The 26114-nt window shown below is 30.7% G+C and overlaps 1 protein-coding gene across 1 annotated transcript; it reads right to left on the bottom strand.

Annotated features, from left to right (window-relative positions):
* Nucleotides 1–10347: 10347 nt before the first annotated feature.
* On the bottom strand, nucleotides 10348–21167 carry LOC129913912 (L-dopachrome tautomerase yellow-f2). The gene is made up of 4 exons (XM_055992887.1): nucleotides 20750–21167; nucleotides 11503–11645; nucleotides 11176–11438; nucleotides 10348–11109 (listed from the first exon to the last, which is right to left on the bottom strand). The coding sequence occupies exons 1-4, from the start codon at nucleotides 20968–20970 to the stop codon at nucleotides 10417–10419; spliced, it is 1320 nt and encodes a 439-aa protein (XP_055848862.1). The 5' UTR covers nucleotides 20971–21167; the 3' UTR covers nucleotides 10348–10416.
* Nucleotides 21168–26114: the final 4947 nt, after the last annotated feature.

Raw genomic sequence — 26114 nt, 5'->3', positions numbered from 1 at the left:
ATGTCAAAACACTGGAAAACTGGAAATCTGGAAAGTTTTCTGCGTTCAATGAGAGCAAGTTGAATTTCAGATGTCATTTGAATAAAAAATCTGTTCAGTGAGCATATTTAATAGGGGTTTTTACTTTTTAGTTCTGAATAGAGTCTGAACTGTTAAAAAAAGAAATCGTATTTCTTTTTTGTTGAGAGCGTTCAGAGCTTCAAAATGTGTGTATCTTTTTTGTTCAGAAATCTTTTAGAGCTTGTTCAGAGCATGAACTACGAGTTCGGAAAAAAAGACCGAACATTCTGAGTAAAACATGGGGTCGAATTACGGCATACGTTCGTTAACGAATGGTTGCTATGTGTCCATATCGTTTTCTAATAATTAAATAGAGACAGAAATAGTCAAAACATTAACGTGTGATCTTAATCGTGTGCCGTAATTCGACCATTGAACGGTTTAATGCACTGAAAAAAAAATTAATAGGGGTTTTTCTTTTTTAGTTCAGAAGAAAGCTCTGAACAGAGTCTGAACATTCTGAGCACGCTCTCTCTCTCTCTGAACTGAACGTGTTCTGAGCGTTCTGAATTAATATTGAAACAGATTTGAGAACAAATTGAAACCAAATGACATTTTGTCAATTCATAGTTGTCAAACCCAACAAAGGAAAAAAAAAATATGTTCTAATAATTAAAAATAACAATATAAGGGGTATTCACGATTCGATGCAAATTGGTCTTGTATCGTTGTAAAAGTGCAAAAGTGTAACATTTACTTAAAATAAAACAACCAAATATACAGACTACAATTTTGTTTACACTTTTGCTATACGTAACCCTATTGCAAAAAAAAAACAAAAAATACAATGGTGCAAAATTTACCTGTTTTAGTTGTAGAAATAGAAAAACAAAATTTAGCAATTTTACACCTTTTCGTTGCACCGGATCGTGAACACCCCTAATAAAATGTCATTTGGTGGCAGTTTGTTCTCAAATATGTTTCAATATTAATTCAGAGCGCTCAGAATACGTTCAGTTCATAAAATGTTCAGAGCGTGCTCAGAATGTTCAGACTCTGTTCAGAGCTTTCTTCTGAACTAAAAAAGAAAAACCTCTAATTTGAAGGTTTTTCTTGTTTTAGGCCATGTGTGAATTGCATTAAAATTTCTACCATGATTAATGTCGTTTTCTATTGACGAATCTCAGAATGAGATTTGTGAATTTGACAGTTGAAAGGGGAGGTGAAGAGGGAATATAGTGGACAAATCTCAGATTTCATGATCTATTTGCATCTTGAGATTCAAAAAAATGACAAAAAAATGAATCTGAGATTCAAGAATCTGATTCTGGATTTTTATCAAGATTCACGCATACAAACACACCCACTTTCACACACACTCCTCTGTTTGACATTTGTCTGAACATTTGTTGTTGTTTTATTTATTTTATACGCACAGATTTCGCACACAATTACAAAACTAGATTTCATATTCTATTTGCAGTGGAAAATCTGAGAATTTTACACAAAAATCTCAAAAGTCAATAGAAAACGACATAAAATTTGACGTTTGGTTTGAAATGGGATCAAATTTATCCATTTGCTGTGTGAATTGCATTAAAAAGGATTTTTTTATTCAACTTTTCTGCAAACATTTAAGAAATTTCCTTCAAAAAACAATCATGCCATTAAATAATGGAAGATATGAAATATATTTTTTGTAAGAAGTGTACGAAATCTAGATACTCATAATCATACAAAATCAGGGGTCGAACTACTGCATACTTTCGTTAACGTATATGGTCGCTGGTCGATATGTGTTCCTATTTTTTACTTGCTCTATAGGGCAAGTATTGGTTTCGTGTCAAAAAAAAAAAAAATCGAGGTTTTCATCAAAATTAACATTACGATAATCGAAAAGTCCAAAAAAGTGGGTTTCGTCATGACGTCCGTCGGTGAGTCCGTGCGTCCATCTGTACAAGTAGCTGCAGCCTAAATGACTCGGTAGATTTTCATGAAATTTGGTAAAGATAGTTTTTTTTTTGTAATTTCCAAGGTTGGTTTTATTTTTTGTTTTTTAATATCTCGCCTAGAACGTATACCTCCCATACAAACTTTTTGAGGTATTGCAATTTTCTCGAAAACGTTTTTTTCTCAAAAAATCTTTTTAATCTTTTTAATCGCTAATGTCGGCTCTTCCCGTGTATATCGTTAATGAGTTATTGCAATTTTCTTGAAAACGTTTCAAACGGTTTCGATTAAATTTGGTGTTCGTTACAGTCTTAGTGATTCTAACAAAACTGCGTTTTTAGTTTTTCACAAAAATTTTGGAGAACGGAAATATGGTGTTGCCGTTTTCTGCCAAATTGATATATTTTTTAGTTAGTGTCGTATATTTCATCAAAGGCTAAGCCAATTTTATTCAAAATTTGAAGACAGATATTTCTTGTAATTTTGAAGTGTAAAATGTAAAAGAAATTAAAAAGAGTTTTTGAAAAAAAAAATTTAAATTGAGTTTTTTTACTTTTATTTATTTTTTTTTTTTTTTTCAAAATTTAGCGAAAAACTTTAATTTCCAATAGTTATTTGGAAGGTGTCTCTAGTGCTACTAGTAGTTAACTAGCGATTTTCAATAGCCATTTTTTATTATGTCACTTGATCCATATAGATCATTAATTAACACGGTATTGCAACAACAACATAAGATCTTGCTTTTCATCAGGATCACAATTCGTGATCCTAATAAAAAATGGCTAATGTTACGAACTTTCAACAAAATCAATGCAATTTCCATCTACTCGGATAAAAGACCATGAGTAGATCTAATATTAAATGTACTACATCATCTTATACTCATGAGTAAACTACTACCTACAAAGGAACTGGGCTGTCAAAAAAAAACAATAAATGTTGAGACAAAAATCATGTCAAATAAAGTAGTGTGTGTGTTTAAATTTGTGTAAATGTTAAGGAAAATCCAGAATCCATTATTTCAGGTTCAGATTCGTAATAGCCTGCCATGAGGTCAGTTCAGATATCAAATTCAATTTTTTTTTTGTATAGAATTTGACATTCGAAATGTGATAATATGCGTAATTATCTCATTTTTGGGCTCTAGTGAAAACAGGCTATAAATCTGATACTGAATTGGCAAAAGAGAAGAAAAGTCACATTATTCCGAACTTAATAAGGTTCTTATTGGTCAGCTATCATTTAAATACAAGACTGGTCCAATGAATTTATACACAAAAAGAACAATGCAGAACAGCATAAAATCGATTGAAAACTTTCAGAAAATTAAGAAAAGAAAAGTACATCGATGCACTTCCAACTATCAATTTTGCCTCAAAAAGGGTTTTTACCTACGTTATTTTTGCTACTGCAGTTTCCTTAAAGCCTTATAGAAGCAAAATTAATAGTTGAACTGCCAAAGATTGCATTCAATGACAAAATTTTTTTGCTGTAACCGTGTAAAGGAGGAAATTTTTGAAAATGTATTTTTTCAGGCAAGGGGTTATAACCTTTATTTTTTCTCGAAAATCCGAAAAAAAAATTGTAATTTTGGTTTGCATAAAAAGACCTCGTATCTGTAAATCAAAACTTGTTTCGAGACTTTGATCCGAAGATATCGGCATCCGAATGAAAAAAAATTATTTCGATACCAAAAAAAAAAACTATTTCGATACCAAATAATAGAACAGAGCTTCCAGAAATATCAAACTTCATGGAATTACAACGACAAAAAAGTGACGTAGTCTTATTTGCGAAATTATCTCATAGTCCAACTAAAGTGAAAACAGGCTAAATTGGAAACCGCTTTCGTATGAACCTCTACCATTTTATTCTTTACCAGATTTTATGATCACAGAATTTGACAGTGTTGTGTCAAATTTACTTTAAAGTTTTTACTCCATGTTAATAGTCCAAGAGCTAGTGGCACATTTGACTAAGGTAGCTCTTGTAAGGCTGAAAATTCGTACAGTGGTAGTTTTTAGCATGCTTAGTAAGAAAATCTTGGTCTGGCAGGCCTCAGCGGTGCACATCATATATATATATGACCTTGAAAGTTTAATTTTCAACTTTTTTTGCCCAAAATTTGACTTTGAAATCCATTATTTCAAAAAGTATTGATTAAAATAACTTGATTTAAAAACTAATATTAAGTGTAGTATTCTGCCTTTTGAAAAATGTATCACTCATACCTGTAGGTGTTGCCGTCGTTTTTAAATAATTTTTTTTTTATTTTGAGTTTCTTTTTTAGAAAATTGCCCCTCCCTCCTAAACGGGGGGAGATAGACCCCCCTTTCCATAGTAAAAAATGCTTGTATTTCACTCCTCTACAAGAATCCGTTACTAATTTTTTCCGCCTAAGAAAACCATTTTTGGTTCAGATTTTTATTTTTGAATTTATATTTTTTGAGGAATTTACGATAACTTAGGCGGGGAAAATTAGTAACGGATTCTTGTAGAGGAGTTAAATACAAGCATTTTTTACTATGGAAAGGGGGGTCTATCTCCCCCCGTTTAGGAGGGAGGGGCAATTTTCTAAAAAAGTAACTCAAAATAAAAAAAAAATTATTTAAAAACGACGGCAACACCTACAGGTATGAGTGATACATTTTTCAAAAGGCAGAATACTACACTTAATATTAGTTTTTAAATCAAGTTATTTTAATCAATACTTTTTGAAATAATGGATTTCAAAGTCAAATTTTGGGCAAAAAAAGTTGAAAATTAAACTTTCAAGGTCATATATATATATGATGTGCACCGCTGAGGCCTGCCAGACCAAGATTTTCTTACTTAGCATGCTAAAATCTACCACTGTACGAATTTTCAGCCTTACAAGAGCTACCTTAGTCAAATGTGCCACTAGCTCTCGTACTATAATGGGACACAATACTAGAGTTAAGTTTGCAGTTATTCGTTGGAAAATTAAGGCTTGGCCACACCGGAGGGTATGCGGTAGCGGTACGGGTAGAGGTAACGGTACTTGTATGAAAAAAATTCCAAACTGACATATCAGCGTTCAGATGTGGAATTTTTTTCATACAAATATCGTTACCGCTACCCGTACCTCTACCTCATACCCTCCGGTGTGGCCAAGCCTTTATACTAATCATAAAAAATTATATGAGCCAGGTATTACACGAAGCCTCAAGAGGCGTGACTCTTTTTTCGAATTTTCTTTTGATAAATCATTGTGTGAGGCGCGTACTATTACACAATGCCTCTTGAGTCAAGGACTCAAATTTGACATTTCTCTTTTGATTTAAAATTTGTTGTTGTTGTATTGCACCAAGATGCAAAAAGAAATGAGAGGGAATGTTGAAAAAAGAAAAAGTGGAAAAAGAAAAGTCAAAAAAGAGTCTCGGACCCACGACTCTACGGTCGGATAATTTTTTCTTTCATCTTTTTTCTCTTTTGCACTCATTATGTTTAAAAAGAGTCGCGCCTCTTGAGTCTTGAGGCTTAATGTAATAGCTGACTATCATGGTATAAAAAGAGAAGGTATGATCATTACAAAAAACTCAGTATCGAGAACTGTCAAAACTTATGGCTACTTAAGGTTTTGACAGCCCAGCCCATTGAAATTGTTGTTGTAAACAAATTTGTCTTGGAAATTGTTGTTGCTTTTGACTTTGCCAAATGCCAAACGTCAAAACCTTATTATCCCATTTTGTAGGATGGCGGCTCTAATGATCATACCTTGTCTTTTTATACCATGGCTGACTATGTCATTTGAATAAAAGATCTGTTCAGTGAGCATATTCAATTTGAATTAAGTCCTATCTCATTTTAGGCCGTGTGTGAACTGTGTTTAAATTTCTACTATGATTAAAATTTGACGTTTGGTTTGAAATGGGATCAAGTTTATCCATTTGCTGTGTGAATTGCGTTTAAAAAGATTTTTAGGATTTTTTAACAAACTTTTCTGCGAAGATTAGAAATTTCTGTCAACAAACAGTCATGCCATTAAAAACCTAGTAGGTACCATAGAGGAAGGAAAACGACTCATTTTACTTCTTACATTCAAAAGAAAACCTTATACGTAAGTGTTACCGTTGAAAAATTTTGAAAGGTCGCTAAAAAAGTCGCTTTGAGAAAAAAAAGGTAGCTAATTAAAAATTGAAAAAAAGTCGCTATTTGCAAAAAAAAAGTCGCTAAACAGTTTTCAAATGTTTTTACATAGAAAAATAAAATAAAAAAAAATGCCTTGAAACAAAGTTTTTACATCAACAACAAAAAATAACAAAATTAGAAACTAAAAAAACAGTCTTCATTTTAGGAACTTAAAATAAGTTAGACACTACCGTTAACATTTGAAGTTTGAAACATTAAATTTGAACAAGAATTTAGTATTTATCGAAAAAAGGCTTTCAAGCTTTCCTATTCCATAGAAAATTCCCTATTTCGGCTATTTTTTTCATAGTGTGATGTGTCTGTGTGTTCTTGTTTTGGTTTTGACTTCTGAATAGGAATGTGGAAGCACTGCAAAAGAACACACCTACCTACACACATGCAATATAATGGACTTTGAGTTTGAATTGAAGTTGTGTTTATGAAAATGGATGTTTATGGGAAGGCGTTTTTCTTTTTTAACTAAGAAAAAAAACTGTAAACAGAGCCAGAACATTTTGAGCACGCTCTGAATAGCCTCTGAACAAAGCTTGTTCTCAGCGCTCAGAGTTATTTTTAAAACACACCTTCTTTAAAAAAAAAACAAGAAACAAAATTTAAAACTTAAATTAAAATAAAAAAACTAGACGGACTAGTGCACTCTTACGTCATTATTTAATTTGTTTGAAATTTGTTTTCAATATCACTTGCTAAATGCTTGTGTTTACCATTTAACTCGGTCTACTCAGTTATTTTATTCTGAGTCCATCGATCGCGCTCTGAACAAGCTCAGAATACGTTCAGAACAAAAAGAGAAACACACATTTGAAGCTCTAAATTTTCAGAGGCAAAAAAGAAATACGATTTTTTGAAAAAAGTCTCTATTATGAAATTTGTGAAAAGGTCGCTTTGAATAAAAAGTCGTCGCTAAGGCTAGGCGCACACATGCGATTTTAGTCGCGCGATTATTCAGTCGCAAAAATGGATCACAAGGATTTCAATGCCTGCGAACACACATGCTTTCCGCGATTAAAAATTTTAAAATTGTTTCCACAGTCATCGAAATTCTTGTCATCTAATTTGCGACTGAAAAATCGCGCGATCAAAATCGCATGTGTGCGCCTAGCCTAAGGCTTCAAAACGGTCGCTAATAGCGACTAGTCGCTAAGCGGTAACGCTGATACGTACACGAAACGTCAAAGCTCATGCCCATATGAACCTAAAATACTTATGGACGCTTTATTTTAGCTCTCCTAAAATTTGCAGAGAATTTTGTATAGGATCTTAAATTTAGCGCGATCTGCGTACTAAGTTAAGTTATAATTGCTGACTCCGAAAAGAAAATTATGAGTGTTGGAGTATGTCGGCCTAAATGTTGTTGCTAAATTTTGCTAAAGAAACTGAATTCCTCTAAAAATGGTAGAATCTTAATGAGACTGTTGATGTTGACGAAATCTATTTCAAAAATTTACATTCATATTCCGAAACGAGTTGTACGAACATCCCTGTACTGCAAAGTACTGTGTTAGACCTTCTTTCATCCTTAAATGATGATTGTTCTGCTGGCCCAGATGGTGTGCCACCAATAGTATTAAAAAACTGTAGAAACTCCCTAGTTCAGCCTCTAACATTTTTATTCAAACTTTCCATCAAGTCAGGAAAATTTCCCTCCATCTGGAAAAAGTCATTCCTCACTCCTGTTTTCAAGAAGGGTGATAAGACAGATATAAAGAATTATAGGCCTATCTCGAAACTATCCTGCATTCCAAAGGTTTTTGAGCAAGTTGTTTGTGATAGTCTAGCATTTTATAGTAAAAATCTGATAAGTGAAAAGCAGCATGGCTTTGTAAGAAAAAGATCTACTACAACTAATCTTCTTAGCTTCTTAAATAAATGTTCAAATGCATTAGAAAAAGGTAATGAAGTTGACTGCGTTTACACTGACTTTTCAAAGGCATTTGATCAACTTAGTCATAAAATAATAATCTTCAAATTAAAAGCTTTTGGTTTTCCACGTATTTTTATTGCCTGGGTAGAATCTTATCTTAACCAAAGATCCTATCAGGTCAAATTTAGAAACTGTCTTTCAGATCTTTTTATAGCCAACTCTGGCGTCCCTCAGGGAAGTCACCTAGGCCCATTTTTATTCATTTTAGCTATAAACGACGTAATCTCGTGCATAACTTCAAGTGATATTCTCATATTTGCTGATGATATGAAGATTTTTAAAGAAATTAAGTCTGACAATGACCGTATCCTTCTACAAAGCGATATTAACAGTTTTAATGTTTGGTGTGGTAAAAATGGCCTTTCACTTAACCCAGCTAAATGCCAAACAATTACATTCTCGAGAAAACGAGTCATTAATATTTTTGATTACTACATCTTGCAACATAAGCTATGTAGAGTATTTAGCTTCAAAGACTTGGGTGTCCAATTTAGTTCAAATTTAGGATTTACTGAACACATCAATTTTATAGTAAATAAAGCGAGCTCAATGCTTGGTTTTATTAAACGTTGGGCAAAGGAATTTGATGATCCATTTGTTACTCTATCTTTGTACAACTGCTACGTTCGACCCCATCTTGAGTACGCTTCTCAAGTATGGAGTCCTTTTTATGAAGTTCATAAAAACCGAATCGAATCTATTCAACACAATTTTGTACGCTTCGCTCTAAAAGGTCTTCCTTGGACCGACCCTTTCAACTTGCCACCTTATGAACATCGCATTCAACTTCTTCAGATACAAACTTTAGCACAGAGACGTGTAAATAATGATTTAATCTTTCTTCATCAGCTTATTAATTCCCAAATTGACGCCCCTGATCTATTAGCTTGTATTGGTATAAATTATCCGGGTGGATCTCACCTCCTACGAAGATTTGAACCTTTGCATATCGACTTTCATAGAACAAACTATGGTATTAATGAGCCTCTTAGTCGCATGAGTAAACTTTTTAACTTGAACCATTCATCCTTAGACTTTAATTTGACGAAAATGGGTTTAAAAACATTGTTTCGAACCAGTGCTCCACAATCGTGACTGTTAATCAATGTTTTAAATAAATGTTGGATTTTTTGTACTTATAATTTTATAACTTGTAAATTTGTTTGTAATTATTTTGTTTTTATATTGTGCATGTGGGAGGTTGTATTTTTTGTCTACTAACCACTAACATGCACTTATGATGAGCCTCTGATTGTAGTTAAAAGCTTGTTCTAAGCTTACTACATCAAAGAATCTGAAGTGAAAAAAAATCTTGCCAACATTTTTGCCAGAATTTTGGTTATTATATTTCTCGTCGTACAAATACTCAGATATTTTTTCCGGAAATAATGCAAGCCACCATACCATAATAGAATAAATCTACAAAGTTCGATTTTTTAGAGATAAAATTATCAGGTTAGAGAGGTTTCTGGGGTTCCCACTGTTACATGAATAGAAACCCCTAATGAATAATAAGAATCCCACAAAAGTGTAAAAAAAACTTTTTAACGATTGAAATGGTATTGTGAATTGACTAATGCAGTTATTCACAATAATGTAGCATATTGAAAAGCAAAGGAGTGAACCATCAGTATGGTGAATTATATCAAAATAGTTTATACATAAACCACATCCAAAAGGAAAAGGTGGAATTTTATTTCGAAGTCGAATAATTATGGCAGATTATCGAAGGAAGTGGATTTGAATTCAGTCAAGTTTTAAGATTTTCGTAAGAATAATGACATTAACTGTGTTTTTTTTGAAAATTTTCCATAGCAAAAAATTAAAAAAAAAAAAAAAACGGTTCGAAGACAATTTGATTTTATGCTTTTAAGTATGGAAGTTCCATAGTTTCAAATGTTTCTAAAAGTGAAGTAATTTATAATAAGTTTTTTCTTTAAACTTCGTATTATTTTCAGTGACAGGACTTCGAAGTTTTAAGAAAAAACCGCTTTTGTCGCTATGACTTTTTTTTTAAACTTTGATGTTAACTGTTTGTTCTTAGGGATTTTGTTGGTCTCATTTATAATTTAAAATATAATTCTTTCAAATAAACTTTTCCTGTTGTAGAAATTATTATAAGTCAACAGTTTATTCCCCATTTTCTTAGAAACTACTGAACTGATTTAAGTGAAACAAATTTTGAAATATTATATGACTTTATAAGAAGGTTATATTCTATATCAAAGTTACAAATGGGAATGTAGATTAACTAGTACAAAACTAAAACAATATATTTTACCTTAAAAAAAATTTAGGCATCATAATCAAAATTTTATTCACACACTTACAAATCTAAAGACAATTTTTAAAAAAAATTACAAACTAAGTTATTGCTCTTTAACTTCTTCTTCACAAGGAGTTCCCTTAATAAGTTCAGTATTCTTTCCTGTCAAAACCCGATAGTTAATCTCATCATGATTCAATTCTTTGTATATAAATGTTGGCATCCGATCGGAAAGAACCCAAACATTACCATCAGCATCAAGTTTCAAATCATTGGGGAAGACCAACAAACTTGAATCCGAATCAACCAAACCTTGAGTATCAGGGTTAAGAGCTTTGTTTGTATTCCAACAACCAATTGCATCCTTATTCACTTGAGTGTAGAAAATAACTCCAGTATCTTTGTCATAAACTTCAGCAGTCGATTGTCCATTAGCACCACGATCACCAAGACATTTGTAATCATAGTAAGCATCACTGCTCAAGGCATGTGATTCGTTTTGGAGAACCCGATTTGAAACAACAAATTCCTTGGTACTGGCCAAAGCATGGAAATACACATCACGGGTAGCATCTTTCTTGACATCGCCAATGGCCATTCCAAAGACACCATCAGTCCATTGGAAGTTAACTCCACCAACATTGAAATCACCATTGAGTGGATCGAAATGGAAGAAGTTGTGTTTTACACGCCACGAACGGTCTTCATTGAGAGAATAGACGATAACTCCATAGGCTCCCAAATCAGGAACATAAGCATAAGCATTATCACAATCATCTGTGGTTGCATCAACAATCTATGAAAATTAATTTTCGATGTTATACTATAAATTTTCTATGAAAAAAACATCGAATTATCTTACAATATTGGCAAAGAATGTAGCTTCTTTAACTTGATTCTTGGGAATGGCAAAACGACGCAACAATCTATCGGTCTTCAAGTCGAAAACAACAATAGCATTGGGTGTAACTTGTTTTGGATTTCCCAAAATATCTGAAAGACCTGTGTCGAAGACCCAAAGACGATCACAAACATCGACATTAATTCGGAAAGTTGAGATGATTGTTGCATTGTCCTTCAAACCATCACCAACTTCTTCAGCTTTAGCAGCATCTAAACGGCCTCCTGAAGAAAAAAAAAATCCGTTTTGATAAAAATTTAAAAAATTGAGAATATATGGTGAAAATACCTGCTCTTTTTTCAATTTCGGCTGGATTAACATCAATTGGCAAAGTGTTGATTTCCCAACTTGGATATGGACGAAGTTTTGGTGATTTTTCATTGGTATTCAAGTCAATATAGTTCAAACTTGATGCAACTCCAGACCTCCATCTAAAATGAAAAAGTAAAAGTTTTAATTTGTAAAATAGTTATATAACATAATTTAAGCCTAGAACAACAGCTTCGATAACTTAAGTAAAAATGGAATCTCTGCAGGTTATAGTTTCTATAAAATTTCTATAAAGCTTCGCTCCGAAGCCATTTTCTTAAAAAAGTTCTTCTTTAACGATGTTTAGCAGTATTTAAAAAAAAAAGTCTCAGTGAACTTCGTTAAGACTTCGGTAAGATTTTAGTAAGTGAAGTGTTATAGAAGTTTAATATAGCAAAGTATTCGGAAAGACTTTTTTAACAGCTTAATATCACTGATCAGTTTAAAGAATTAGTTTAAAGGTTTAACTACATTCACCACTTTTTGAAAAAGTACAAAAGTGAAAATATTTTTTTTTCTCGCTAGCGCAATTTTACAAAACAAAATGGTTCTAAAAAGCTTTCCAGATGCAATTGTTGCTTCTGTAAAGCATTATAGAAGCAAAATTGTTAATAGGGTTGTGTAAGAAGCACGGATTTAACAAGTAAAAAAGCCACTGCAGAGGGTTCATATATACAGTGCTGCTAAAAACATTCCGGATTTTTTTTTCATTTTCATCAAATAAAATTTTATAACACAAAACTGAAACAAAATATTGTTTTAGTGTTTTTTCTAGGTCGTTCATATATCAGTTAATCAATTTCAACAGAAAATAATGATCTTTAACACATACAAAAAAAATTAAAAATTGAAAAATGAAGTAAAGCCAGAAATTCGGCTGTGAAAAACTAACCGGATTTTTTAATATTTATGCTCAAAGTTAATATTTTGTTCAGAAACCTTTGTTTTCGAAAACTGCTCGGCACCAACGAGGCTTGGACTCGGCCTAATTAAATAAAATAGAACTAGGAATATGCTCCTAATCATTTTCAAAGCTGCAAGTACGTTAGTTGCTGAGGTGCGCTTTTTCTTCTCTACCTGTCACTTAAAGATGGCCCACAAATTTTCAATCGGGTTTAAGTCGGATAATTGTTACGGCTATTCCAAGCCAGGAGTATTGTCTTCCCGTTTTACGATCTTTTAAGAAAGGCATTTCTTTCTCCTTTTACGGAGCCATTATCAACTCCAACATCTCTTCATTCTGGAAATGATCCAAAATTGCGTTAATTTGGTGTAACGGGGTAGAGCCTGCAGCTAGAAAAACCCCAAACTATCAACTATCCTCTGCTGTGCTTCACGGTAGGGAGAATATTGTTTTGGTTTTATACATGTCCATGTTTGAGGGTTTGGGCTGCCATTCTACAATCGGAATAGACCAAGTTAAAATTGCTTTTATCACTGAAAAATATATTTTTCTGTTTTGTTATCGAGCAATTCAGATGATTTTTTGAAAATACAACCATGATGAAGTATTTTTATTTTAAAATTTAAAGTGTTTCTTAAAATCCTTTCATTGCCTACCTTTTTAGACAATGCTTAGTATTAAGGAATGACTTTTTTCCGAAGGAAAAGAGATTAAGACCAAATCTCTCAAAGCCTGCCTTTCTGTACTTTATGTTTAAGGCAGATTAAGCTCCTCACGAATCGTTTAAGAAGTCGCAAACGGATCTTTTATCAAAGAACTCATTATTCGGTTATCAGTTTTTAGGGATATTTTGTTATGCCATCCACGCAAGTGATCTGCTTCAACTGATTTTTCTCTTTTCTACTTTTTGACGATATCATACTCACTTGACGTTGCAATTTACAATATCCCAAAGGGATAACATTTTGTTTTATTTCGGTTTGAATGTGTTCTACGTCTTAGTAACGAATTTAATGACTATAATGCGTTTTTTCCGTTATTCCATTAAATAATTTATACAATTCACAAAGCTAACAACTTTGTTTGTCACCACAAACAAAAATTTTACAGAAATGACCCTTAAAACCGTTACCTCAACACCGAGAATCGAAATCCTTGAAAAATCCGGTTAGTTTTGCACAGGCGAAATTCTGACTTTCCTTAATTTTTCAATTTTTAAAATTTTTTAATGTATTAAAGAACATTTTTTTGTGTTCAAATTACTTAACTGATATATTAACGATCTAGAAAAAATATTAAAACAATATTTTGTTCTAGTTTTGTGTCAAAAAATTTCATTTGATGAAAATAACAAAAAAATCCGGAATGTTTTTCACAGCACTGTATGTACTGCCAAGCTCAGATCAGAAAAGAAGGCACAACGAAAAATTTTACTTCCGAATTTCGATACCTATAAGGCTCCTATACCACCTATGGTGTGAAGTTAATTGTAATAAAACGCTGATATATTTTTTCTTGGGATATCCTCAGGAGATTTCTATAGAATTGTTATCGGCTCAATAAAAAAAAATTATCTACCAATGACTTTGAAAAGTGCCCAACTACTAAATTTACTTCTATAAAGGCTTACAGATGGGACAATAGCCTGTGTCAAAACTTATAGGAGCGAAATTGGTTGTTCCATGAATAAATTTAAAAAAATCCACAAAGTTTTTTTTAACGAACTATGCTAATTGTAGCTTGTGTAAAGCTTTATAAGAACAAACATTTTTTTAGGGTTTGGCATCACTCCGTCGCCTCATTTTGACATTACTGTGGTCCTTCTCACTTGCATTTGAAAGTGAAGAGATAGGAAATTTTAAACTAATTAAAAATCTTTGTCCTCTTTTTGACAGACGGTGTTCACATTGGTCTCACGTCACCAACTCATTTTGACAGCTATGTGAGTTCGAAGATTTTAAATGAGTTTAAAATGTCTGCCTCTTTCTGACATATTTTTTTTTATCATGAAGTGAAAGTGACAAAGCAACACATTAAGAGATAGGAAATTTTAAACTAATTAAAAATCTTTGTCCTCTTTTTGACAGACTCATTCAATGGACGGTGTTCACATTGGTCTCACGTCACCAACTCATTTTGACAACTATGTGAGTTCGAAGATTTTAAATGAGTTTAAAATTTCTGCCTCTTTCTGACATTTTTTTGTCACCATGAAGTGAAAGTGACAAAGCAACACATTAACGTCAAAATGTGACAGTGGAGTGAAACCAATGTGAACACCGTCCTTCAAAACTTCTGACAATTAAAATTGACAGGTATTTGATTTCAGTGCTGCCAAAATAAATGGTTTTTGTTTTGACCAATCACTTCCTGTAAATATATATTTATCAAAAGTTCTGTGTTAAGAAAAACATTTACAAAGTGTCATGTTATTTAAGTGGTGCCAAATAAAATATTCCACTAATTTATTGCTTACTTTTTATTAATTTTGCCATATAATTTGTTTGAATTTAAAAACCACCAATCATCTTCCAACTGTTGTGAAATTGCGTTTAATAAAAATTTATAAAATATTTCTTCTTGCAAATGTCAACGACTTAATAACATAATTACTTCACCTTTTGGTAATCTACTGCCAATTTTGCTAGCAAAAAACAAAAAAAAAAAACTACTATACTCAATTAATAAACATTCAAATCGACAAGATAGAATGTCTTAACGTTTATCCACTGCATCAAGTTTACACATTAGCTTGGCACTGGACGATGGACATTATACTCAACTGAAAACCTATAGCTCTGGGACATGTCCATTCATTTATCGCGAATACATTGTAATTAACTTCGTCTCTTATGGTGCTAGCTATAATACACCTCTCTCAATCATAATCTCCTGCTGCACCAGCTACTGCTCCCACTTTTTTCAAACTTTATTCAAACCCAAATCACGATTATAAAATGCTTGAGTAAGCATTTATGTTAGACAGAAATTGTGACATACTTATGGTGTGTCCACAAAAAAAAAAAAAAAAAAAAAAAAAAAAATTAGCAACTAAGAAAAAAAAAAAATTACTTAATTTGTTTGATGTGATTTTTTTTTGTATTTTTCTTTTCTAATTTAACTTTTTCAATTTTAAAACACGATTTATTGAGGAAAATTAGGTAAAAGCTGCGGCACTAGCCCTCAAGCGAGGTAACAAAAATGATCCATTTTTTTTTTTTTTTTTTAAGAAAGCATTGATGGATTAGGAGAACGTTTGTTCATTAAAAGTTTCCAACTAAGTAATCGAAAAATGTTAAAAATTCAACAAAAGAATAAGAAAAATTGGAAAGAAAAATTAAAAATTTTCCACAAAGAAAAAATATCGAACAAAAATGAATGAGAACAAAAAAAAAAAAAAAAAAAAAATTATAAAAACTCTAATTCGTATAATGATGCAATTAGCAAAGTTTTATATACTTTCAATCGAATGCCCTTTTTTTCTGCTTCAATACATTTTTTTTTTGTTGGTTTGTTCTCCTCTGTATCCCTAGAATGGTAGGAGGAAAAAAAAATATTCCGATTTCTTTGGAAGTAAAATCACAACGATTGAATTTTTCCGTTTTTCGAGGAAATCCATTTTTCTGTTTTCTATTTTTTTTTTTTTTTCAATTGAATTTAAAATGTATGCAGAGATAAATGGCCCAACACGAGTAAAGTTATCGATGGAGATATGGACAGGCTAGGGAGAAATATATTATACCTATTTTGCATGTTAGATTAATGTTAGATTTGGAGTTTTCAATATCAGATATATTACTGATTTCTCTATGAACTTTTTCGCCAAGCCCAAAGATAAACTCTCAAGTTCACAAATTTTATCTAAGGCCATTTAGTATAGAAAAGAAATTTACCAGATGGTGGAAGGTTTTAAAGTTTGTTTCCTACAGTATTATTTTCTTTGAAAACTTATGCGCACCCTTTAACACGTTTTTCTATGTTCTTCCATAAAATATATATTCAGACATGCAAAACTAACGAGCAAACTGACAATTTTGTTTCTTTAAAGGTTTACAGAAGCAAATTGCAGCATTTGAAAGCTTTATGCAAGCAAAATTGTAGGCTGGGAAAATAATAAGTTTTCGTGTATTTTCGTGTAGAAAAACTTAACCGAAGCTTTACCGAAATTAGCTTCTTTATAATGTACCTTATAGAAGTTGAATTGTTGGTTGAGATTTAATTTATTTATTTCCTAATGTTTTTTTCCTTCACTTAAAGGAAATTTGTAAAAGGAAAATATGTTAAAACTCATAGTTTCGGTAGAGCTTCCATATAGCTTCTTTAAGATAGGTAATACAATAATTTTTTATTTTTATATACAATTTTGTATAATACAATTTTATATTTTAATGTAGCTTTTACCGAAGCTTTATCGAAATTATCTTCTTTATAAGTTATCTTATAGAACCTGAATTGTTGATTGGGAGCTTAACCTATTTATTTCCTAATGTTTTCTTCCTTCCTCTGATATCTACATTCACAGAGCCGTTTAAAAGATTACAAAATTGTTTCAAAGGTAAAGAATAATGATAAAACAACAACTTCCATCAACTATTAATTTCATCTTGATTAAACAAACTTTCAAAAAAGGTATACAAAAATACTGTTTTTTCTTTGCAGCGACACATAATTACTCTCTTAACAAAAAAAAAACCTTTTGAGCATCTCTGACTTCCATTAAAAAAGGGCCACATGAATAATCTTTTTTTTTCCACTAATGGGTGATATCTGCGTTTTTAAAGAAACAGAATAATTACCAGGAAACGACCTTCACCAAAATAACTCTATCTATCTTTCTTTCTCACCATCAATTTAATTTGAGGTTAAAAATAAATTCTCTTACCTTCGATCAGGGATGTCTAAGACTTCCTCAAAAAAAAAAAAAAAAAAATAAAAACTTTAAAAGAAACACTCGTATCTTGAAAAAAAAACTTTCAAGACAGAGATAAAAATAAAAAAGGCAAGTTAAGAGAAAATTTTTTTAAAAATCTTGTTTTTTTTTTTTTTTTTATTTTCTTTTAAATTTTTACTACGAAATAAGAATGTTTCATTTAGAGAAGAACGAATAAGAAGAAAATAGTCATAGCCAATGTGTATCTCGGGATCTTCATCTGTATCTTTGTTTTCAAAAGAACCTTTTTTTTAACATGTCCCTTTTTTTCTACCCCAAACTACTACAACCTCTAACCGAGTATATAGTGAGTTAAGTTATCTCAAGTTTTTAAGAAACCACTTTTTAAGGTTTAGGGCGTAGGTCGTCTTGAAAGTTTATGTTGCATTCGTTTTTTTATTTTTGGTTTTTTTTCGTCATAATTTTTTTCTGTTTTGTTTTTGAGAGAAAAGCTACACGCGGAAATGAAAACATGAAAAAAAAAACAAAAGCAATGAGAATGAAATGAAAAGAACCAAAAATAAAAACAAAAAAAAAAATGTTCCAAAACTTACTACATCCGGATGTCGATGTTATAAAAGAAAAGGCAGTCTTGTAATTTGTTTTCCTTGGGCAAACCAAAAAGTTAGTCTTGATAATTTTTTTTTTTGAAAAGAAGAAGTTTTTTTTTTATTTTCTTTTCTTATATTTTTTTAACTTGTCATTTTGGTTGAAGTTGAAAATAATATTATTGTTTCAAAAGGAAATTTGTTCTAATAGGGAGACAAAGACAAGAAGGATAACATAAACATAAAAAACATTTTTTAAAAGGTTAAACATTTTTACTCTTTTTCCAGTTTTTAAGTTTTGTTCTTCAGAAATCTGGAAACTATTGGAAATTGTTAAGTTTATTTTCAGCGACAAAGAAATCGACCAGATATAAGAAATTATAGTTATCTAAATACTTAGGTTTAAATTTTTGCAGCAAGTAAAAATTTTATAACTTGCTTGAGCAAATTGACCTGAAATGTCTTTTTATGAAGCACATTTTACAAATTTTTTTTTTCATTATTTGAATGGTGTCAATTTAATAATGTTGTGAAATGCAAGCTTTTATTTTTCATTTTCCATGTCTTTGTAAAGCACATTTTTAAATTTATTAATGACATATTTTATGAAACACATTTTGAAAGAAAAATGATTTAAGATTAAATTGTTTGTTTCCCCAATTTCTGAAAGAACGATTTTTCAAAGCTCATTTGATTATTCTTATGTCTTTTTCATTTAATAGTTCTAATGAATTAATGGACGCCTCCAAAGTGTCCTTATGATGCACATTACAAAAAAAAAGACAACGACAAAATTTTACTATAACAGGGAATTTAAAATTATATTCCATGCCTCCTTACTGTGCCAAATAATACCAACATTTTAAAAAAAGATGAAGAATTCTAATGGAGCACATTTTGATAAAAATTTCATATGTCATTATTATCAGCCAGTCCTCCATACCATTAAAAGTTTTCTCTCGAGTAAGGACACCTTAGAAAAGTTTTTCGTATGAAGCACATTTTTTAATAGCTTAATAATAAAACTGGTCTTTTCTATAAATTTCAGAGTAGAAATGGCAATCAAAGAATTATAATCAATTTTTTTTTTAAATATTTTAGTACATTATTCATAAAATTCAGGATTAATTTCTGATTTTAGGCATAAAACATATCACTGTGAAGCACATTTCATATATATATATTTTTTTTTTTATTTTACTTAAGGCTTTCTCTTCATCTACGCCTTCAAAAAAATTGGTTGTATCATTGATTTAAAAAAAAGTAACCTTACAAAGCACATTTTTTTGATTAAAAAAAAACAGTGAATTCAGTCGTTACAATGCTTTTCAAGTTTAACACGTAAATAAAAAAAAATTAAATGAGTTCTTTTAAACACATTCAAGTAGTTTACCATACGTTTTGGTATTTGTTTTTTTTTTTTGCTTGCTCACCTTAAAAAATATTAATATGAAGCACATTTCAAAAGAGTTTTAAAAAATCATCAATATCACCATCTAAAAGTTTATGATATTATTGAAGCCATAATCGGTGCTCAAAACTTTGCTTATGTAGCACATTTTTCAAATCAAGACTGTTTCAGTAACTTGCTTTTAAGAAAAAATAAATGCATCGAGAACTAAAAAAACTATTGCCTATCTTGGTAAAATAAGCTAATGATATGATTGCAGTCCTATTTTTGAAAAATAGAGCTCAAAACTCGGCTTATGAAGCACTTTTTTTTTAGTATTCAACACTTAATCCTTAATAAATTCCTTAGACAAAAACTTATCTGAAGAACTGCTTTTTTGAGAACTCTAAGCTCAACACAATTGCATTTCAAATATTAAGGCTATAAATATAAAAAACAAGAGCTATTTTGCCAAGTAGCACATTTCAATAACAGAATTAATTTTTTTTAATGTTTTTTTTTTTTTTTACATTTTGTCTAATAAGGTTAAAAGGCGTAAAACTGATCAATAATAATAATTGTATTCATATTAACATCTGTTCGGACATAAAATCGAGCAATTGCAATACCTTGATTATAAAAATCGTGTTCGGAATTATATTAACATAAATTGATCCATTTAATTGAAACTTTTATTACTTCCCATTTCAAGCAGTTGAATACAATGTTCCGACACTCACTAATTGTCACGACTTATTTGTAGTAAAAAAAAAGGAAAAAAAAAAAATGAATCTATTAGTACAATTTAAAAAAAAGCAATTACTTGATTAGTTGTTTTGGAACACCACCAAACCCAGTTCTTTAGATTATCATAATCTTGCAGTCTCTCTCTAAAATGTCTATGTACCTACGTCAATCTATTGTTTTGTATTGAATTAAAAAACAAAACTATTGCGGTGGGCGTTGAAACATTCTGAATAAACCATGAGTCAATGACGATTTTATGCAAATTTCCAATCAAAAAATCCCCTAAAAAATTGGACAATTTACTGTTTGAAATCCTCCCAAATTATATAGAAAACTGTTATGAAATTCTTGTTATCGATAAATTTATTAATAAAAACAAAAATTAATAATTCTATGCTAATGCAAAACTGTTGAACCGTTTAAAATTTATTCAAAAAGAGAAACTGAAAAAATTGCTAAAAAAATATTCCACAATATCTATACTTTGTTTTTTTTAAGAAATTTGACCTTAAAGAAAAAAACGAAAACAACGAAAAGGCTTTTCCCGTTGCCACACCCTCGGCGAAATATAATAATAATAATTAATCCCCTCATAACTCCCAAGGTTCAAAGTATCTTTGTATCGATCAATCTTAACTTTAAGTCTTAAGCAAAAAAAAAAACACTAATTACAGTAATTGAATTTTTCAAAAAAAAAAAAAACTCACCTTGGCACTGTGACAAAAAGTTTATTTTGCCATCTTTCAACACCTAAAGGTAAATTATTGTGCGGAACATATCGGCCCGTTTTAATAGCTTCTTGTTCGGCCTCAGGTGTTGGCCAATCATAATGCATTTGTTTCCATGCGAATTTTTCTTGTAACTTTAAAGTGCTACCAAGAGCTGCACAAAGTGCTACTAGAAGAAATGCTTCACGTATAAAAGCCATAATAATCGTATTTATCACAAAAAAAAAAAAGTTAATATAAAGTAATCACAACACTCTTATAAGTTTCCGAAAAATTCACCACCAATCACCTTACAGACGATTCAAAGACCCATAGACGACTGTGGCTTTGAGCTGTGCGTCGATTGAACTTAAGTCCACGTTAAGCTTAAGCTTGCAGAATTTTATAATACACAGATACCTACGACGTATGGAAAAAACAGAGATTGATCTATCAGGTTGAACAATGTACCTACATATATCTGGAAGGTTTAGAATCGTTGGATATGTGAGTGTTGTTGTTGTGAATTGGTCAGGTCTTCGGTCATATGTTGATTCGAATGACTGGTTATTGTGTTGGTCAGGGATGGAGAAATGTCGTAAGTCATCTGTGGGCCTATAGTGAGTTTCTAAGGGGCCCAAAGTGACCCAAAGAACTATTCCTTACTGTAGCCTTGTTATCAAATTAAAAGTAAATTAGGCCAAAAGTTTGCTTTTGTAGCACATTTTAAAAAACCACTTAATCGACAAATTCGACGAAGTAAAATTTACTGAGACAGTTCTTTGAAATCTGGATCATTACGAAATTAAACTTTCTAAAAATTTCTTATGAAGCACATTTCTCTTAAAGGAAGCATTTTTTTTTTAATTTTTAATGTAATAGTTAGTAAGCTTAGAATTTTAACTAATCTTCACCACTCTCCACAGATAGTTAATATTCAAGAGGTCTTCTGAATAAAAAAAAAAAACATAAAAGGTATTCTTATGAAGCACATTTTTGCAAAATAAAATTAATTTTTTTATTTATTCAATACAAAAAACTCAAAGTATTTTTCACAATCTATCTCTTTTAAATACAAATAACACATTTTTAAAATTTAAAGCCTGGTTTAAGAAAGTCGGATTATGAAGCACATTTTTTTTTTTTTTTTGTTAAAGAAAATATTCTATAAAATTTCTAAGTTAATGGAAAGTTGAAGCACTAAAGTAAGATTTTCCCTTCATCATTGCAACCGTATAATATGCTTTAAGGTTCTTTTGAATTAATAGATCATCAAGCTCCCTATGAAGCACATTGATAAAAAAAAAAAAAAATATTAAAAGAAAAAAAAAAATTAACAAATTTTCATAATCCATAAAAAAAACAAGACATTTTTTAACTTTAAATCTTAGTCTTTAGCACACTGTCATATTGAAAGTCTGATAATGAAGCACATTTTTTTACAGACTGAATTTTCTAAAATTTTAATACAAACACTGTAAGAAGACCTCGTGCTCACCTAAATATTTACTTTATTTAAAGGATCTTTTTAATTAACAGATCATCCAGCCATACTTACACATATAGAAGCACATTCAAAGAAAAAAAATTCTCATATTTTTAAAAATATTCAACAAAGAGAATCTAACTAGTATTCAAAATCTATTTCTCAATTTCTCATTAATCTCAAAATAAGACCTCTGTTTAAGCTCTATTGTAGCATAGTGACATACAAATTCTACTTATGAAGCACATTTTTTTTTGTGAAAGAAAACATTTTCTTAATTTACTGTTGATTGAAATACTGAATTCAAAACTTCTCTTCACCATTCTTCCCGTTTCTCATATTTTTAATGATCTTTTTTGTGAACAGATTGCCAAAATATTCTCATGAAGCACATTTCAGGAAACCAATCTCAAAATGTTTTACCTAATACTTTACCACTGGGATAGATGTTTTTAAATGAATATTTTGAATCTCAAAAAAAGGCATTTCTAACCTTTTTATTTTCATTTTCTTTTTCTTCTTCTTCATAGAAAGAAGCACATTTTTTTTTTAAAGAAAACACAATTCTAAAGTCACTGAAAATAAAAGTCATTATGTAGTCCTTCTATCCGTGATTACAAAAACACCCATGATAAACGTTTTACCCACTTTCGAACACCCGAGAGACGAACACAAACATGCATTTTATAGGGGTTTTTTGAGCCTAAATCTAGTTTTATTTCATCTCAATTTTGCAGAAATCAAATAATGACTCATAAGCCCCTTTAATTTGTCTACATGTATAATTCCAGCCCTGCACCAAATGTCAGTAAACTGGTTTAACTGGCATTTTATATATGTCATTTGTAACATTTCCTAAAGCATAAAGCGTATTGTTTACGATTACGAAAAGCCGGCGCATTTTGGGTTTTTGTACTTTTTTTTTTTTTGTGTTTTTTTTTTGGTTTTTGTTTTGGTTAATCTTTTATTTTGGGACTCTCGCGTGACGAAAATTCATTAGCATTTATTGGGGATAATCCCAATATCTAACGAATGTTTATGTTAACTACATTATAGCTATCGACTTTTAAGCTGTCTTGTTTTTTGTTTAGATGTGATTCATTCATTAAAGTCATTTTAATTTGTTTTAATATTATTATCAAAGAGACAGAGAGTCAATCAATTTGAGTGAAAACATTCTGATAGCTAATTGTTTTGTATGTCGTTTTTTTTTTTTTTTTTGATTTTAGGATAAAAGTTCATTGTCAGAAATTGTTACTTGTAATGGATAAACGTGACAAGTTTAATTCATTATATTGTTCTTTTGAGGTTTTGAAGATTTAATTGATTTTATTTTTTTTTTTTTTTTTATAAAATGATTGTCTTGTTACTTAATTTAAAATCCGTGGCCGGAACGGTTAAGCAATTATTTTTAGCTAATTTGTTTCATTGCCATCAATCAGTTTGTTTACTTGGCGGGTGAGTTAGAGTATTAGGTAAAATATAATGTGATAGGTTAAGTTAACTTTTAGATGGATTTCTGTTGAACTCACATTGAGGCTTGAAGATAAGACTAGAAAAGGCATCACAAGGACAAAATTATGTAAGTTTATCATTTTAAAACGACAGAGTTTTGTGAAATCTATTACGTTCTTGTTTTGAAAAGAATGGTCACACTAGAATATAACAATTTTACTTAAATAAGAAGAATATAGGACTTTCTGTATAGAAATTAACTAATCAAGGGGCACGGTAGTGCCCAGCCAAGTTTTCTAGCAACTTTGGCACTACACCCTTATTTACAGGAAACAACTCAGGCCATTTTCGACCCCCCTCTAACTTCCACACCAAATAATATTTGCCAGAAATTTCAAACTCACTACATTTGTTGAGCTGGCCGAACCCAAATTCCTCACAAAATTTCAGCTTCTTACGATGAGTAGTTTCTGAGATATAGGACTTCAAAAATCGCAAAAACCGTAACTGACTCATTGACTCACTGACTCACTGACAGATCATCAAAATTATGGAGAACTTCCCGCTATCGTAGAAACTTGAAATTTTACATGGTGATAGGACTTGTGGTGTATACAAAGGAAAAAATCGAAAATTTGAGATTTTCAATTCAGGGGGCGTGGTAACCGCCCATTTTCGCCGAATTTTCATCAATTATTATAGAGCACTTCTGACTATCGTAGAATCTTGAAATTTAGTAAAATGGTAGAGCTTGTAGTTTATAGGTACAAAGAAAAGAATTTAAAATCTGAGAATTTCAGCTAGGGGGCGCACAGTGGGAAAATAGTGGAAAAAACTCATTCGTGTGAAAGCTGGATTTTTTTATATGTTGGAAGTTTTTCTTACAGTAATTATGTTGTAGAATCAGGATGTGAAAGCATTTCTTTCAAAAAAAATTTCTAGATTTAGAAATTTGTACTCAAAGTTGAAAAATTATGAAAATTGATGTAAATACGAGTATTTTTCAAATGGTATAAAATCAGTTAAATTTTGACTTTTCAAAAAAAATTTTTTTGTTAATATATTAAAAATAAACAGTTTAACAATATCAGTTACAAATTTAGCGGAAGAAAAATTTTTCGATTTTTCATTTTAAGAATACTTATAATTTTCCGGAATTTTGAGTTCAAAAATTGTTTTAACTACTTCCTCTGTTTGCCTCTGTGGGCGGACTCATATCATATGATAGTGTTAAGTCTCAGCAACATTTTGCACCAAAAATCTCATCCTAGTTCGTTATAATAAACTTTTTAGAGCAATATGAAGCTAAGCAAATGTGAAAAACGTATTTTCTAAAAAAGCAGATTATAATAAAAAATGGAAAGATTTTTTTAAAAATCATATGTTTTAATATGTATTTTGATCCGATGAATTCAAATCTGACGTTAGTTTGAAAATACCTACATATTAAAAAAAAATCGAAAAATACATACAAAATGGACGGTTTTCAACGTTTTATGCAATTTATTTAAAATTTTCTGGGGTTTACGAATATTAGATTCACAGCCGTTTGCTGAATCGAAACTTAAGCATTTATGTTCTAAATAAACTCTTATGTGGTAGTTTACGCAGAGGAAAAAGTAGAGAACAGGAGCTTATGTTCAACTTAAATTATTTAAGTTTCGTTTCAGCAAATTGCCCTCAGAGCACAAAAAAACTAAAATAAAGATATGACTAAAATTAAAACCTAAAAATTTTTTCTTAAATTTCTTCGTAAGTATTAAACAATAATTAAGATTGCAAGAAAATCTTATTTTGGTTTCCTTGCTTTTAATAATCTTGCCTGAAAATTTCATTAAAATCGGTTTAGTGGTTAAGGTTTAATTGAGTTTTTTCCAGTTCCCCATACAACGTGAATAACGGTTTCTATTAGAACTATTTTCCTTCTTTCAAGACCTGTTTAAATCTTTTCGTTATCTTTTTTATTTCCCGAGATATCTTAAAATGTAGTAAGTGGGTTCGGCTTCATATATCAAAAAGGAGATAATGACGGTATAATTTATATGGTAGATATACCATACCAAACAACTCAAGATATCTCAGGCAGTAAAAAAGATATCGAAAAGATTTAAACAGATCTTGAAAGAAGGAAATCAGTTATTATATAAACCGTTACTAAATATGTTCAGACAATTTTACTTATATAAAGGAACAAGGTAAGAAATAGTCAAGAAAAAACTTTTTTTTGCATTTTCTAACGTTAATATTTCCAAAACAGGAGCTGATTAATTTTTTATGACTTCGGATTCGAGTTCAAAACATCGAAAACCTTCAGAAAAGCATATTTTGGTCACTGCAAGTCACGTTGTCTTCGTTAAATTTCATACAAAAGTGCTAGTTTTCGACTTTTTTCAACTTAAATAGCCATTTTTCACTTTAGTAGGC

Source organism: Episyrphus balteatus, chromosome 3 (genome assembly GCF_945859705.1).
Source record: "Episyrphus balteatus chromosome 3, idEpiBalt1.1, whole genome shotgun sequence".
NCBI lineage: Eukaryota > Metazoa > Arthropoda > Insecta > Diptera > Syrphidae > Episyrphus > Episyrphus balteatus.
Note: the sequence above shows the minus strand (reverse complement) of the source record. Positions and strands in the feature narration are given on the sequence as shown.

What these genes read in the sequence shown, in the direction of transcription:
- LOC129913912 (XM_055992887.1), bottom strand. Translation starts at nt 20,970, where the DNA reads ATGGCTTTTATACGTGAAGCATTTCTTCTAGTAGCACTTTGTGCAGCT. An exon ending in CTTTTTGTCACAGTGCCAAG is followed by an intron (nt 11,646 to 20,749) that starts GTGAGTTTTTTT and finishes TTTTCATTTTAG; the next exon opens with ATGGAGGTCTGGAGTTGCAT. An exon ending in CGAAATTGAAAAAAGAGCAG is followed by an intron (nt 11,439 to 11,502) that starts GTATTTTCACCA and finishes TTTTTTCTTCAG; the next exon opens with GAGGCCGTTTAGATGCTGCT.